At 45.0% G+C, this 17,001-nt stretch overlaps 1 protein-coding gene across 3 annotated transcripts in view; it reads right to left on the reverse strand.

The window, feature by feature from the left end:
• Positions 1–7,626: 7,626 nt before the first annotated feature.
• The window catches only part of TSPAN9 (tetraspanin 9), a 184,893-nt gene continuing 175,518 nt past the window's right edge, over positions 7,627–17,001 (reverse strand). For all 3 annotated transcript variants that reach the window (XM_040594597.1, XM_040594596.1, XM_040594595.1), the window contains 6 exons: positions 16,806–16,997; positions 15,095–15,169; positions 13,436–13,537; positions 12,714–12,845; positions 12,510–12,593; positions 7,627–11,704 (listed from right to left, as the gene is read on the reverse strand). In XM_040594597.1, coding sequence (XP_040450531.1) covers positions 11,633–11,704; positions 12,510–12,593; positions 12,714–12,845; positions 13,436–13,537; positions 15,095–15,169; positions 16,806–16,997 — 657 coding nt within the window. In that variant the 3' untranslated portion in view covers positions 7,627–11,632. The remainder of the gene's footprint in view (positions 11,705–12,509; positions 12,594–12,713; positions 12,846–13,435; positions 13,538–15,094; positions 15,170–16,805; positions 16,998–17,001) is intronic.

Genomic DNA, 17,001 nt, shown 5'->3' on the forward strand with positions numbered 1-17,001 from the left:
CATTGCCTCTTGTCCTTTCACTGTAATCCTGTAAGGTGAGTGCCCTCCCTCTTCCTTCTGATGCCTTTCCCTGGATAGGGAAATAATGAGTACAGTGCCTCCAAGCCACTGAAAATTAGAGGGAGGGAAACGACAGTCAGTACCATAACATAATGCCTATTTAATTGTATTGGTCAGGCGATTAAAAGAGGATTCAGGTTGGAATGCACCCTGGTCATCCAGCCCAACCTCCTGCTTAAAGCAGGATCAGCTATGAGATCAGGTCAGCTTGTTCACATCTCTGTCCAGTCAGGTCTTGAAACCTGCAAGGATCCAGACTGCACAGCCTCTCTGGCCAGCCTCTTCCAGTGCTTGATGCTTGGCTGTCATCATGGTGAAGAAGTTTTCCCCATACCTCTTTGTACCTCTCATTACAGCTTAAGCCTTCTGTCTCTTCTCCTACCACCATGCACCACTGTGAAAAGCCTGGCCTGGTCTTCTTGATAACCTCTGTAGTAGGTACTGGAAGACTGCAGTTAGCTCGTCCCACCTGAGCCTTTTCTTCAGGCTAAATAAGACAAGTCCATCAGTTTCTCCTCACAGGGCAAGAGCTCCAGCCTCCTGACTGTCTTGGTGGTCCTCTGCTGAACTTGCTGCAGTTGATCAGTGCCATTCTTGTAATGGGCCCTAAACTGGATGCGCTATTCCAGCTGGATGTTTAACAAATGCTGGTAATCCTTTTCTTTGAACTACTGGGTAGGGTCCTGCTATTTTACAGCCAAGGATGCAGCTGGCTCACGCTGCTGCCAGGGCACGCTGCTGGCTTACATCCAGCTTTCCATCCAGGATCATGAGTCTTGCAGAAAAGCTGCTCCCCATCTAGTCATTTCCTAACCTGTATTGTTGCCAGGGGTTATTTCTTCCCAGGTGCATACAAAACTTTAGTTTTGTCCTTGTTCAGTTTCACAAGGTTCCTCTAAGCTCATTTCTCCAGCTTGTCTATGACCTTCTGAATAGCAGCTCTCTGCCCTTGAATGTATCCACTAGCACAAGGAAGGTAAATTGCCATTATACATTCTTCTACAGGGAAAAGTCGGTGAGTCTTTGGTATTTGCCATTTCACAGTAGATTAATTTTTAATATGCAATGTAACGATGCATTCATGCAATTGACTGATAATGTAAATGATAATGAAATATAATTCTGTCAGCATTAACTGGCAAAAAAACAAACAACCAAAAAAGGAACAAAATATAAATATTATGTGCCAAAAAATCATAACAATATAACTGTGCCATAGGGGGGGAAAAAATGAAGTGTTTTGCCATTTTGCAGAAAAAGATTTTGTGATGGGCATATATATTGCAGCATAAAGGAAATTGTAGGATGCATGTGAAGCCTGTGGTATCCACGAACTTGTACATGTACAAATACAGTTGTCCAGAGGCAAGAGAGGAGAATGAGGAGATATTCTACCTATTACAGAGCATCACATTTGGAGGCAGTGGCTGTCCACCTCAAACATGGCATTGGTCTTGATATATAGAAGAAGCTGTAGAAGCAACAATTGTGTATTCTTTCCTTGAAAGCCTGCATCATCTTGATTTGTTGTTCAAGGAGCTGTTAGATGTGTTACGTGGTCTTTCTTAACCTGACTTTCCTGCATCCTTCTGTTTTCTAGAAGATACTCTTCTAGTCCTGTTCGTGCTGTGCTTTCCCCAGGTATGCCTATTCTGCAGTCTCTGAAGTGGAAAAGGTCTGGGAACATTCTTTGATGCTTTTTTTTGGTGATACTCACTGAAAGCTGTGGTCTGCTGCGTCTGTTCTATCCCTTAATCATGGAGAACAGAGGCCACAGCCAAGGGACTTCTTTGTCTCTTTCCACATTTCTTTCCTATTCCTAGGTGTCCTTTATTCCACCACCACCCCACACACCCCTGGGTTGTCTCACTTTCATACCAAATACTTCGTCATTACTTGGTTGTTTGAAATTGTCAGTTGCCTTTCTCCTTTTATGTATAGACTGAGCTTCAGCATCTCAGCCTGTCTTCTTTTTTGAAGGGAAGATGAATCCGGGAAGTTCCCAAACCTTCAGCTGACATTAAGAGAACTTAAATGCAAATAGATGCACTTGTAGCAGAGGCAGAAAGGCAGAGAGCTGGAAGGCGCTTTTTTTGTTTGTTTTTTCCTCTAGAGAAGGACATAGCAGAGCCCAGGGGAACCACAACACCTTGATATCTGGACTCATTTTGGACTCCAACCTTTTCTAGGCTAACACAGCCATGTATCGCTAACTGCAACATTGCATAATGACATTGAGGCCCGAGCCAAACAGCCAAAACACAGAGAACAAGATAACCTCAAAGCCAGTGAGTCTGCCAGCACCAGCATGGTTTCTCAGGTGTGACACAAACAGCTGAATGGGGCTGGTTCTCACTGACCCTGCAGCGCTGCTCCCTGTGTGTTTTTCTAATGACTAAACTTTGCTCATCACCATACTTCTCTTACAGTCTGTGTACTATATACATAGTTCTTCTGTGCTCCAGTGGTACGTGTCATGCCTGCACTGGACTCCATCAACCTGAAATTTCAATATAAAGGTTAGTTCTATGCATAAAGAAAAAGAGGCTTTCCTATAACCTGATGCACTACTCTCCTACCATTCATTGCAACCTAGAAAAGGATGCAGGGATTACTTGCAACCTTGTTCAATGACTGGAGATGGCATTCCTGTCCACCCCACCTTTTAGTGAACAACACATAGGGAATGGCTTTTTTGTGCAGCCTCTCCATCTCTTTGGTCCCTGTGCTGGGCTAAGGTTATCTCTGAGGAGAGAAAAAAAAATTGTGGAACACTTTTGTTCCCAGTTACATTGGGCAGCAGAAGCAGCTGTCAGTAGTTTCTTCTGTGTCTGGGGGATGTAGTGAGCAAGACTGAGATGATCAGAGAAAATCCCACATGGTGTGCTGTGGGATTGGGTTGTGGTTGTCTGGGAAATCTGGAGAGGATAGTCATCCCTAAAAAGAAGCAGCAAAATTACATCCTACATCTCTGTGTATCCTCATGTTGTCTCTTCCCACCAGCACTCAAATGATGTATAAGAATGTACTTGGTCTGACTGAGATAGAGTTTATTTTCTTTGTAGCAGCCTGTATGGTGCTGTGTTTTGAATTTGTTCCTAAACCAGCCTTGATAACGCAGCTCTGTGTTGGCTGTTGCTGAGCTGTACTTGCACAGCATCAAGACTTTCTCTTTTCGCCTTCAGCTTCCCCCAGCAAGCAAGGGGTACGCAAGAATTTGGAAAGGACACAAGCAGGATAGCTGACCCAAACTGACACAAGTGCCATATAACATCATGCTTAGTGGAAAAAAATGAGATGAGAGGGATTTTGGGACCGTAGCCATTGCTCAGAGACTGGCTGGGCACCAGTCAACCCGAGAGCTTTCTTGCTTTTGCTTTCCTTATTCTGCTGGGGTGGGAGAGGGAGTGAGTGAGATACTGTGTGATGCTTAGCTGCGAGTGGGGGTCAGCCCATCACCAAATGGGAAAAGGACACCTCCAGGATCTCTCTGCTGTACACACAGCCAGGCTTTCACACTGCTACAGCATGTTGCCGCACTCCGATGTGCGCGTGCATCCCAGCATTTGGTCTAATCAACTTGCTGCATCACCCCACTGTTTCCCCCTGGACAACACTGGTGCTATGAATTGTCAAGGGATGCATCATAGCTAGGTGAGCCTGAACCACCGCCAAGAGGAAACGGTGTGTGACACTGGCTGGAGGCTTCCTTCTACAGGGCACAGAGGCACCCATCTACTGACCTTACTTGCTACCTCACACGATCTGTTCCTTGCGCAGAGGTTGGACTGAGATTGTTGCAGAGAGCTCTAAGGTATGTCTGGACTTCGGCCTGCTCATCCGTATGTGCACCACTGATACTGCCAAGGGAGACCTTAACAAACCAAGTGCGGCTGCAGGGCGCTGGAGCCCAGGTGCTGTTCTCCTTGGTCATGCCAGTGGAGAGGGAAGGCTTGGGCAGGAGGGCCCCCACCCTGCGGGTTAAGGCCTGACCGCACGGCCAGTGTTGCGGGCAGAGCTTTGGCTTTTCTGACCACGGCCCCCCGTGAGGAGCAGGAGAGCTGTGGAGGCACAGGATGCCGCACAGGGGTGCAGCAGGCGCTTGCTTTCCAGCGGCCCTTCCAGCCTAACTGGGGGCGCTTGAGCCTGGGTTCGTCAGGGGATGGTGACCAAAGCCTGGAGAGAAGGGGAGGCACGGGGAGCAGGGGGGGAGCGCCGGGTGTAACGGGTGCCCACGCTTTAGTTGGGGAGCTGCAAGGGGGGAGCTGGGGCTGGCCACGGCACAGGCAACGCCATCAGCGGCCAGGGTGCGCTCCCACTGCGGGGGGGGTGGGGGGCAGAGCAGGTGCCCTCACAGCAGGGTCCACCGACTGTCCCGGGCAAGGCAGGGTAATGAATCACATCATGGTCCGTCCAGAGAGCCCAGTCAGGACAAGTAGGAGATGGGATCACCATGTCAGGGCCTGAAGTGCATCCCTCTTCCAGGAGTTTAGTTGGCTAAGTTGGAGTTTAGGTGGCTGAGTCCAAGTCCACCTCCTTTGCTGGCAAGAGCTCTTGGGAAGAAAGCTAGGAGGAGCGTGGGCCTGTCCCTCCTTTCTCTTGGGAACTGTTTTTAAGCAGCGGCCTTGCCACAGGCTCCTGCCTGCGCTGTAACACAGCTGTGTAGCAGCACTGTCTATGGCTGATCTTGTACCTGCACAGCCTGGACCCTGACCCAGACCCACCAGTTCAGCTTCCTGGCTGACCCTGGGTCTGCCTCGTCACTACGGACTTGCTGGGGGATTGCTGGCTGCATGTAACCTGCTGTCTTTGGCACTCATTGTGACCTGGGCTTGCCATTCTGCATTCTGGCTCCTTCTTGGTGAGGACACTACTTGTGCATGCCTTGCTATTGTGTTCTGCTCCTGACTAGCCTTCCATGGTGCAGCAGATAGCCCTCGCTGCTCTCTGACATAGAGGCAGGACTGCCAACAAAGCTGCAGTGTAGGTCCAAGGTCCACCCAGCCGGGAGTGAGACATGTAGCAAGATCATAGCCCTGGACTTCAGGAAAGCAGGTTTTGCCTTCTTGAGGTAATCTGGTAGGCAGTATCCCATATCAGTCACCCTGGAGGGCAAACAAGTCCATGAGAGCTGGTCGGCCTTCAAGTACAACCTTCTCAAAGCACAAGAAGTGTCCATCTGTTGTGTGGAAAGTCTACCAGGCCTGGCAGAAGGTCAGCATGGAGGGACAGAGACCACCAGACTGAGGTTGATAGCACAGAGGAAATGCATGGAAGGCTGAAGTGGGGCCGGGCTGCTCTGGAGGAATGAAGCCATTGCCTGGGTGTGGTGGGGTGGAAGCTGGAAAGCCCAAAGCTCAGCTGGAGTTGAAACTAGTGAAAAACATGGAAAGCAACATGAAGGATTCCTATGACTACATTGGTGGTAGAAGGGAATCTAAGAAAAAGTCCAAATGGGGCAGGAGACCTGGTGACAAAGGACACACACGGTGCCTTCCTTGCCTTGGTGTTTACTTGCGTAAGGCCTGCTCTTAGGCCTCAGGGCCCTGGGCTTAATGGCAAAATCTGGCAATGATGTGGAGCGTTGCCTGCAGTGAAGCATGACTATGCTGGGACCAAAATGGCTATACAAAAGTCCATGGGTCCACCTGAAACGTGACCAAGGGTGCTGAGGGACCTGACCAAAGTCACTGATGCTGTCATCTTGGAGAGGTCATAGTGAGCAGGGGAGTTTCCTGATGATTTTAAGAGGTACATAGCACACCCTTCTGCTGGACATCTGCCCCGAAAGGCAAGAAAGAGCCCCCAGAATTACAGGCTTGTCAGCCTAATCTCCACCCCTGGCAAGATCACAGAGCAAACCCTCACAAGATCTACCTCCAGCTGTTTGAAGGACAGCTGCTCCGCAGCCTCTCACTGGCTGAGGCTTCACTGCCCTAAGCATACACTGCACTGGGGTTCCTCTAGGCTGTCTCCTGCTTTTTCACTGTCCTCCAGCGGTACAGTGTGTTCTCCTTGGACTCTTAACATCTCTGCTTCTTTCTTTGCCTGCCTGAGACTGCTCTCTGCTCTCTCAGCATTCTTCCGGTATTTTTGCTGTATTTTTTCACCTCTCCAAGGCTACATTATGCTCTCTGGGTCTCTTTCTTGCCTACTTTTTTCCACCTTTCTGAGGCTAGTCTTTTTTTATCCTTCACATTTGCAGGCTTTATGCTATTTTCTTACCTTCTCTGAGACTACTCTGTCTTCTCCAAGTTCTTTCCGGCTTTCTACTGGTGTCCCAGGGTCTGCAAGGCTTCTCTGTCCTCTGGGACTCCTTCAACCTCTTCACTTCTTCATTAGCCTCTCCAAAGCTGCCCTTCAGGCTTTCAGTGTGTTCCTTCCTCTCACTGAGGACTTTGGAGCACTTTCAGTCTTTCTGCTGTGTCCTCCTGGCCTCCCATCCCTGTCCCTGCCCCTGCCACTTCTCTGAAGTTAAACTGGGTTTTCTGGGGCCGTTTCAGTCTCTCTTCAAGGTTCATAGCATCTCAGCCGCAACTTTTCTTTTTCCTGGAATGACTTCAGCCTCCCTGTTTGTTTCTTCCCTTCTCCAAGGCTATTATGAGTTGCTCTTTTAGCCTCTCTTTCTTAGTAGCTGCAAGCATACTCTCCTAGTGCTCTTTCTGAATCTCTGCTACTTTCTTGTTATTGTCAAGGTCTCTGGTGTGTTCACCGCGGTTTTTTCAGGCCTTCTACTAGTTTCTTTACCTCTGAGGCTACTCTGTATTCTCTGAGTCTTGTACAGAGTTTGGCTGATTTTCCCTTCTTTGACACTAGTCTTTGGGGCACTTTCAAGCTTTCTGCCTTTTTCCCCCCCCAGTCTTCTCCGATGCCACCCTTGGTACTACTGGGTATGCTGGAGCTCCTTTAATATCTCTGATACTTTCTTGTTATCACTGAGCCTCTTCGGTATTCTCTGGAAGAGTCCTTTGTCTTGTCTGTTTTGTTCTTGGCCTCTGACACTGCTACATTTTGTTTCCTTGGGCACTTACAGGCTTTCTTGTCTTCCCCAAGGAAACTTTTTGTTTCCTGAATCTTTCAGACTGTTCGTTGCTTTGTTGGCTTCTGCTTGACTCCACTGTTTTATCTGAGGATCTTTCAGACCATCTGCTTTCCTGGCATTTGAAGGGCTGGTCTGTGTTCTTTCTCTAGCTCAGTGTTTCTCTCTGAGAATTCTCAGTGTCCTCTTATCTTTCAAGCTCTCTACTACTTTGTCCTCTCTTTGACTAGTTCATATTCTCTGGGTCATTTGCAAACACTTTCCTATATTACAAGGCTCTCAAAAGCAGTTTGCTGTTCTTTTGCGATCTTTCACACCTCTTTCTGTTTTAGTAGAGTATTGTTTTGAAGGAGGATGGGAGAGAACCAGGGGGTGTGGATCTTTTCAGAGATGCAATAGCTTCAAGAGCTCTGGATTTAACTACGTAGAAGTTGAAATAGATCTCTGCAAGTCACCTTTTGGAATGTTTTTGTCCCCTTTTGGTTTTGGTGGTAGTTGGGGTTAGGAGAGAAATGAGCTCAAAGAAGCACCTTTTAAAAAATCCTTTATTTTTGTATAATCCTAGTAAAAATCTTTTATATAAAGGCGAAAGTAGGTATTGCATAGAAGAAACAGTGGTGCAAACATCACCTGGTGGGAATGGCATGTTGTTTCTTAGTGTCTACTATCTACTGCACAACAGATGGGTAGCCCATAGGCAAAAATCTCCAGGTTTCCCCATGCCAGCTACAGAATGAAGCTGCTCAACTCTATGGAAAAATAGTTACATCAGAATTATGTGTGTCCTATTCCTTGCTGCTCCCAAGAACCATCTGCTGGGATAAGACCATTTTCCTCCTTGCCTTTTGCCCTTTCTATGTCTGGTCAATACATTGCTCAAGAAACACCATGAGGATCAGTTCGGCTGCCCTCTGCTTGCAGCCTTCCTGTGTGTGAGTTTGTATTTCATGCATACAAATGAGGGGTGAACACAGGACAGGAGAGTTGGCCTGACATGACCATAGCCCAGGAACTCAATGTATGACATATACAAGGCATCTTCTGTCATCTTGAGACATTTATGCTATTATTTTTATCATCTCACGGGCTACTTGGCTATGGGCGCTTCTTTTGAGTGCCCTCCACATGGGCTTCTTGTAACTAACAGCCTTGGTACCATCAGGAGGGAACAGAACTCACTGCTATTACTTCAACAGCTTTCAAGTAGAGGTTCTTCAAGCAGTTCTCCTGTTACGTCTCTGTTGAAGTTCTGCTGCAACTTCCAAGCATGAAGCACAGTGAGACAGCAGGTATGCTACAGTCTGAAGGAACACTCAGAGAAACAGCACTTTCACACACCTGAACTGTGCTTTCAGGAATTAAGAGATACAGAGAGGTATGCATTTATACAAATCAGTATTTGTGTATATTAAAGATACTTTTACTCAGTATCAGCTTTTATTTAAAAACATGCTAAAAACTTATAGTTAAATAATCAGAGTGACATTTGGGGAAAACATACAGACAGCCACCCACCAGCATAAGCAAAAAAAGTGCATACATACATGAGCCAAAGCTCCCTTTGACCAGTTTACAGGACAGTTAGTGCCTTCTCTGACAAACTGACTGATGCAGCTTCACACTTTCCAGGGCTGTTTTTTGTTGCCTGGAAAATGGCATTACTTTTCTGCTCCTTCCAGGATGTCTGTCATCACCTCCCACGTCAGAGAGTCAGCTAGAGACACAGATCAGCCCTGGTTTTGACTCCCTTCCTGTAGGTGGCCTCACAGAGATGAATACATGAAGCTCGTGTAACTGTCTTGCCTAATACTGTGCTTAAAATGCCAAAAGTAGTCTTTAAAAAAAGATCTGAGGATCTATGCTGCTAGATCATGAAATGGAATGAAGCATTCTAGAAAAATAAGTTTGGATGGAAGGCAAAGTAGCTGAGTTTGCAACTACACATTTCATCTCTGAGTTATTCATAAACATTTTTTATTTCCTTATTACTTTCACTAATATATTTTACCTTTTTTTTTTGTACAAAAACTGACTGCAGATTAAAATTTAAGATATGGCAGGTACCACTGTGCGACCCAAAAGGACAGCGATGATGCTCCTGCTCAGCCCTGCACCTTGCTCATTTGAACGCTAGAGAAAGCTCAGCACCTCTGTGCAAAGGGAGAATGCAGTGGAGCCATCAGATGAAAATCGTCCTGTCTTTTCTTCCAAAAATGGGAACGCATCTTAGCAACTTTGGATACAGTCTTACATGTAGCAGCAAGTACACTGGGCATCAGAGCCCCTTCTTCAACATGGAACATCCATCTTTAGTGGGGCTCACATGCTCCTGGTCCCAATTTTTGTTAGAAATGGAAGTAAAACTGGATTCAGTTTCTGTGCTTTCCCTGTGCTTCTTCCCTGACTCTTTCAAAGTCAATCCAAGTGAAATAGCTGAACCCATATGGCATTGTCTGCTACAGTGGGAAACAAGAACCCTGTGAAACTTTGGGCATTGTGCTCATATGGGCAAGGCCATGCTCTGAGAATAGTAACCTCCTTCTTCACTGCGACACCCAAATTCATCTCTCTCCCCCACACATTCACACTCCTTCCTGTCACACTGATTTCATAGGAACTCAAAAAAGTGACACATTGGCCACACAAAACACTATTGCTGCCAGATGTACAGATGCATGCAGGACCTACTAGGAAGATAAACAAGGGACTAACACCTCCCAGATATGAAATGGCTCAACAGCTATTTCGGCTCATAAGGAAAAGATAGGCTGAACGATACAATGAAAATGGTATCTTTTCAGAGTTTAAAGTATAAATGTTCAGACTGGATATTAAGAGAAACTTGTTTACCAGAGGAATAGTTTGGCATGGTATGGCTCTGAAAGGCACAAAGTCTCCATCCTCAATAGTTTCTGAAACTCAGCCCAATAACGTTACAGTAAACTCCCATTCTCTCATAGATGACAGTACCCCTTTGAGAGTGACATTGGATGAGGTAACTCGAAGGTCACCTCTGACTGCTGCTAATACAAAAAGCAGTATTTCTTTCAGAGCTAAGTCAAGCCCTGACTGGGGTTAAATTAGAACATCCTCCAATATCTGAGCCTTTCCTTCTTCCTTCACAAAACAACAAAAACCTGCAACTAGGTGTAAATGGGGGCTGCTTGCAATGAAGCAGCATTCAAAGTAGAGAAATTAATGTTCAAGTTTTCTAACAGGAATGTTGGCAAAAATATGCATTGCAGTGAACTCTGAACTACCCCACTGGATGGACTTGGCAATCTGTCAGCAAGAACCAATTCTGTACTGAAGGTGTGACAACACATACTGTCTCTGAGACCTGTTTTGGAAATTGCCCCTTTCCTGCATCATTTGGTCACCTTTGATCAAACCACCTTTCCCAGCTCAGGAGACAGCTGTCATCTGCCTGAGGAAACCCCTTCAATGAAGGGCATGGCATGACAACGTTGCCATCAAATTGCCATCCCCTTCCCGCATATCCAGCAGCATGCCATGCCTTGGGCAAACTTTTTGAAACAGACAGCACAATCTGTGAAGTCTGCTCCAGCTGGCCAGTAGGTCAGACTGCAATCTCTCTCCTTCGTGCCAGGGAGCAGTAACTTGCTTAGTCAGTTCTTTTAGCTTTTAAACTAACATGACATCAAAGCAGCCAGACACTGCTTTGGGTGAGTAAAGGCATTGGAACTTTGCCTCACAGCAGTAGGAAGCTCATGACATGTTCCAATGGGAAGACATTGCATTCCATCTGAGGAAAGAGCCTCTGATTTGAAAGGAACCACCTTTGTTACAGTAAGGGCACAAAGGCCCTGATAAAGGTAGATGATGCCTCCCTGTGGACTTGAGAAATGTCCTTATTTGCCTGCACCAACCGTCAACTTTGAAAAACATGTCCTCTGGAGATCGCACAGTGGTTCCCAAATTAACGTACAATAAATGTGTAAAACCAAAACCAGTAAGAAGTTATAAGTCAGGCAACTAAATTCTAAGCTATATCCATCATAATAATCATCACCATTATCATAATAAAAAAGTATACACCATAAAGTACAAGAAGCTGCAAAGCAAAGCAGCTCCAATTCCTAGGACTGTCAGTTACAGTGGCTTTTCCGAGTCTCCCAGTAAATTGGACATGAGGGTTGAAAACTTAATGGAAGACTGAAGAATTCTCCCTTGAAGTTGAACACACATAACTTTTGCACGTATAGCATGGATTAGTAGAGCAAAACATTTTCTTAAGTTCAGAAACATTCTCAGAGCAGATCTATGATTTCGTGTAGAAAATCCATTTGTTTGGTGGGGGTTTCCCCCTCTTTGGCAAATAAATGGCAAATGTGAACAGACAAAAAATGAGTCAAATAACAAGTTGTGATAATAACTGAACAAGTAAAAACAAAGTAGGTCGGTCAATGGGATGGATTCCCTCAGCAGGGCTAGGCTTGATACTCTTTGCGGTCATTCCTTTTGTTCATTTTTATGAGACAGAAAGGTTGGTGTGATAATGTTTCAGAGGCTTTAGGCATCATATTTTTTGCCAGTCCTGTGAATCTGCTGGAAGAGCGTCATGGAGAAGGCCATGCCAAGAATCTGAAGGGAAACAAAGAATAAGGGCTTCAGTACAGGGAGGCTGCCAAAACTGCACTGCTGACCTGTGTTCATAGTGCAGCAGTAGTTTTAAAAGTCATTCTACACTAGTCATATTTCTCAGCCTTCAACACTGATCATAAACTTGGATGTATGTTGTTCAGGCACACAGTGATGTCCGGAGATGTATCTGTAAAGAGCACAGATTGAGGAAAAAGCTCTCCAGGCTTTTAGTCATACATGCAACAATTTTTCAGAGTCAATACATACAAGTCATTCTTTTACTCCACAACTTGTGCTTCTTTAGCCAGATAACTGGGAGTGAAAACATCAGATTGAAATACTCTCCCCCAGAAGTACAGCAGTGATACAGGAACTCCCAAACCTTAACAGATTATGATGCTACTTCCACACTTATTTTTTAAAACATGTTAACCTATTCAGTTCAGTTCAGTGGCCATGATTTGACTCATTTTGGCATTTTCTAGAACTTGCTTGCAAAATTTACAATAACCAGTTCCCTACGGGACAGCATAACAAAATGGCTAAACATGGGAAGTCCAAGGTGGTGCTCTGAAGTCAAAATGCAGGTAAGCAAAACCCCATTATAGCATGTCTTCTTTGTGGGACTGACTACTGACCTGCTTCCTTTCTCAGTAGATGGCCTTAAATGAACTCATAAAGCAAAGCTGATGTTTTTGAAATTCTGATCAAACTCAAAGCAGTTGGGCACCACTTTTCACACTGCAGAATCAAGAAAGCTGACAGCAAATCAAAGCCATTTTGACCAACATCATACCAGTATTACCTGCATTATGAGGATGCACATCCCAATCGAACCAAGGACATGCTTGTTCTCATCAAACCAGGTCATAACTCTCTCATAACATCCCTGAAATGATGAAAGATGAAAACTGAAATCCCACGGTCACGTTTTGTTTCATGTGCATTCCCTCTACTTTCTTCCTTCCCACCCCTCCCTAACCCTTGACCTGGGCAAAGCAAGCCTTACTGTTTTCCACACTAATTCGGTAGAGTTCCGTCCACAGTCTTGGGAGTTTTCTGTACAACATCGGTCTGGGACAGTGTTTTCTCCCAGCACTGGGTACCAATCCGTGAAGTCATTCACACCACAGCATTTCATCTACAGCAAAAGTAAAGGATTAATAAATTAACTAGCACGATTTGTGAATCATGTACCACCACAAACTTTTACTTCCATTAAACCACTGTATATTTTCAAAAGGGTTGCCACAACACTTTTGTATTTTTTAAATGCTTTGTGCTCAGTGATCACTAAAAGCAAATACTTAACATGAAAAAAACCCCTCGAAATAAACAGTCCCATGCCCAAGATATGTTAGTCTTCTTGTCACAGAGACATGAGCCCAAACAGCAAAATATAAGGTAATCTGCCCGCAAATGCTGAACAGCAAAAGCCCATCTGCAAAAGCTTCAGTTCTACCTATGCAGGTTTTGCTGCTTCTCCTCTGTTTTGAATCATCTCTGTGCCTATCACAGGCACAAAGAGCCTCAGAAAGAGGTAAGCATCTTTAACCTTACAAAGCACACTTTAATCCTGGGTTTCACAGTACTCCCTGGATGTTCAGGAGCGCAAAATGAGAAATCAAAGGCTGCATCAGCCATCTTTCAGACTTAGCATGGATGCCACATTTAATAGACTGCACCAGCCCTTATGGCCAAACTTTTTTTTTTCTACTGAGAAAATGTTACCTCTGCTTGAATGATATTCCATGCATTTTTCAGTCCAACATTATTTTCTGAATTGTACAGCTTCATACCTTCCTTCAAATCCTTCTTTGCACTCTCACTGACCTGCATCATGTGAAAAATACAGAAAGTCAATGCACTGCTGTTTAGGGGAAAGGACCAGATGGTACAGACTTGTATATAGAATGTATCTCTCTTACCCTTTCTCACCACAAATTTAACATGGGTAGAAAAGCTCCATCATAGCTTTAAGACTCTCAGAAGGCAGTGTGACCTTTCAGCACTTGCCAAAGTCTAGTCTCTCCCTCACATTGCAAAATACTGTATTAATTCTGATGAGATACGAGACCAAACAGCTCCCCTCTACTAAGAGTCCATTATACAGTCATCGTCTGATCCCAACTGACTGAAGAGTGATCAGCAGAAATCTGCTGAGCTTACTTTAACTTTGCCAGAGATAGCTGTTGGCAGTACCCCACAGCAGTGCCTCCTGCCTGTAACCTATGGCCTACTTTAATTTGCTAATATCATAAACCCAGAGTTCCAGCCTCCCAACCTTAATATAATTATCCCTTGCACGGGTTCAGGCAGGCTATAATAAATGGCCCATACAAAATCAACTGACAAAGAGCATTGCTATTGTTCTTCTTGTGGGGACAGGCTTGTAGAATTTATGATTTTCAAATGTGCTCTTCTTTCCTTAGAGGAAAAAGCTGGAATGTGTAATGAGATGTCCTATTTCTTGTATAAATTTCAGTCCAAGTCTGGAGTCCTGGACGCAGGTAGGAATGTACCTTTGTTCTGACAGCAGTGGGCTGGCAGCAGAGAAAGGATTATGGGTCTTGGCATAAAGGTCGAGTGTATTATAAGGTCTGTTTCATCCCTCTTTGACATCTCATTCAAAATCAGAAGTTCACCTCAGCTCCCTGAAAGTGGCAGGCATCATAATGACAGCCTGGGAAGAGACACGAATCTGGTAGAAGCTCAGTTCTAACATCAGACATGCTCACACTGTAAGGCTCTGTCCTGTATTTAGCAGAATCCTCCAGTTCCCCAGAGATTTCTGAGGTTTTTTACCTATCTGACAGGCCAGCCAGTTGTGCCTGCTTCATTTAGTCTCTACTAGACAGCAGATTCCAACAATGGGCTTTATGAGAAGCAGCCTCTTGATCTGCTCTGCACCCTTGTCAAAATTTCTGGGACTGCCCATTCAAGTGAGACAGCTGGTGACATTTGCATTAACCTGTGAACATCCCTGACCTCTCCTCCAGTCCTGTTCAAAGGTTGACTCTAAGAAGCTAACCAGGTCTTAAGCAGGATCTCCCACAGCCAAGATCCACAAGATGACCAGCTTCTTGCAGAGCCATCAAACAGCTATGCTGAAGGCTATCTTAGATTTTAGAAGACTAAAAGGGAGGCCCTAGATTATGGTTTTATTTCAAGGGGGGAACTGTAAAGCTCAGCGGGTTCTTCTGTGTGCCCTCCTCATCACTTCCTCCTCCCCCTGCAGAAGCAGCTTACAGAAAGTCACAAAGATCTCAGTGTAAAACCATCACCAAGTGATGAGCAAGGAGAACCCACATACCTCCACTATACAAAAACAAACTGAACCTGGTTTACACGACAGTACAGACAATTAATCTATATGGCATATTTGCTTACCTTGTCCATATAAACAAAGAACAAAATGAGTAATATCAGCTCTGCCAGGAGAATTATCAGCAAAACGATGAAAAACTAGAACAAAGAAAAAACAGACAGTTATACACACTTGCCAGCTAAAGAGCAAACCTGGGGCTGCTAGAAACTGAAGACTATAGGTCTTCCTGTCATCTAAACCCTTCCTCTACTGCCAAAACTATGCAAGTTTGGTTTCAAACTCCTCAGGCATGTTGATATACTGCCACTAAAGCTCCTGTAGGTCTCACCATCAATGAGGAAGCTCAGTGTCCTGCATTCTCTAATCTTAGATTTTGCCCTACTACCAGTTTGCAGGTTTCAGCAATGCTTTTGTCTGGCTTTTGTGACTGCTGCCACAGCACGCAGTCCTGGTAGACTCTTTTCTTCATACAGATTACAGAACAGATGCTAAACCCGTTACCACAAAGATCAGTGTGATGTGCTTCATGAGTGATTCCCTAGCAGATAAGCTTTAACCACATCTGACTGCCTGTTGGAATAGTCATTACATTACTCAGCACTTCCATTCCCAACTCTCTGTAGTAGAAATTTCTCTGCAGGGGCATCCCAAGTGTGAGCTCCAGTAGTTTCTCACTAATTTTCATGCCCACTAATTGCCTTTATGTACTAGTGGACTGCCACATAGGCATGGCATCCCCGCCACAGACACTGGGGGAGATGTAGTATGCAATGCAGCAAGCTCTCCAATAGGAAACTCATGATAGCGTAGAAGGACTTTTGCAGAACCTTCCAATAATATAAACACTCTTAAAAAAACCCCAAAAATTCAGCTGGTGTTGCAGTTTGTGTAGATAAATGACATAGACCTCTTTACTATTCTCTTGTTTGCTTTCCCAGCTGTACAACATACAAACCCAAGAAGCAGATAGCAAAAAACAAGAGCACATTTGTACTCCAGTTTAATTATCTGAGCTGGTTTAAGGAATGCTTCCCAGCTGTTCCCCAACACTATGTAAGGGAGACTTTTAAACAAGGGAAACTCATGTGCTCCTTAATGTCACAGCACCTGTGACTAAACTGGAAGCTGTCTGCTCTGAAAGCCCTCCTCTCACCTTCTGCCACAATACCTCTCTCCTTGGGGTGGGGAGAAACATGATGAAGCCTGCTGCATTTATGCAAGAGGAAGGACCCGCACTCCATCTTCTGAGAGGTGTTCCCAACCTCTGTAAGACTGCCAAGGATCAGATTATTTTTTTATTTTTATTTGTAAGGCTTGGCAGAGACCTTGACTTCTTAACTTTGGGTCAAATGGTTTCCACCAACCCCTGACAAAGGCCTTAGATAAGGGCTAAGTAGAAAATAGCCACGAGAGGCTCTGAGCAGCATCCAAAACCAGCTGTGCTTAAGGTTTTTCAGTCAGTCTAACAGACATTTCCAGAAGAGCTGTTCAGGTTGACCCTGCAGTTCATGTTTAACCATTCAGAGGTAACTGACAGTAATTTGCTTTGCTATCTAATACATTGGGGTACACAGTAACAAGGATACGTTTGCTAATACACCAATGGCATCAGTGACTAAAGCTGTGGGATGTCATACTGCAAGCACATAGAAGATTGAAAGCCAAGAACAATGTTACAGTGATGCACAAGACTACTTGGCACTGGTCATTTAAATAAGGTAATAACAAAGCAACAGTCAATGGTCTTAGTAAAAAGAAGTATTGATGTCTTACACTCAACAGGAGGCACTTGTTTTCCTTGATAGCACCTAGGCAGCCCAGAAAGCCGGTGACCATGACGACTGTGCCAATGGCAATGACTAGGTTGGCAGCTGAAAGTGATGGAAAGCTAGGAGAAAACGTGGCGAAGTTTCCTTGTGACACTGACAGCCAGATGCCCACGCCCAGCAGCCCACAGCCACATAACTGC

The sequence above is a fragment of the Falco naumanni genome, chromosome 5, assembly GCF_017639655.2.
Source record: "Falco naumanni isolate bFalNau1 chromosome 5, bFalNau1.pat, whole genome shotgun sequence".
Taxonomy (NCBI): domain Eukaryota; kingdom Metazoa; phylum Chordata; class Aves; order Falconiformes; family Falconidae; genus Falco; species Falco naumanni.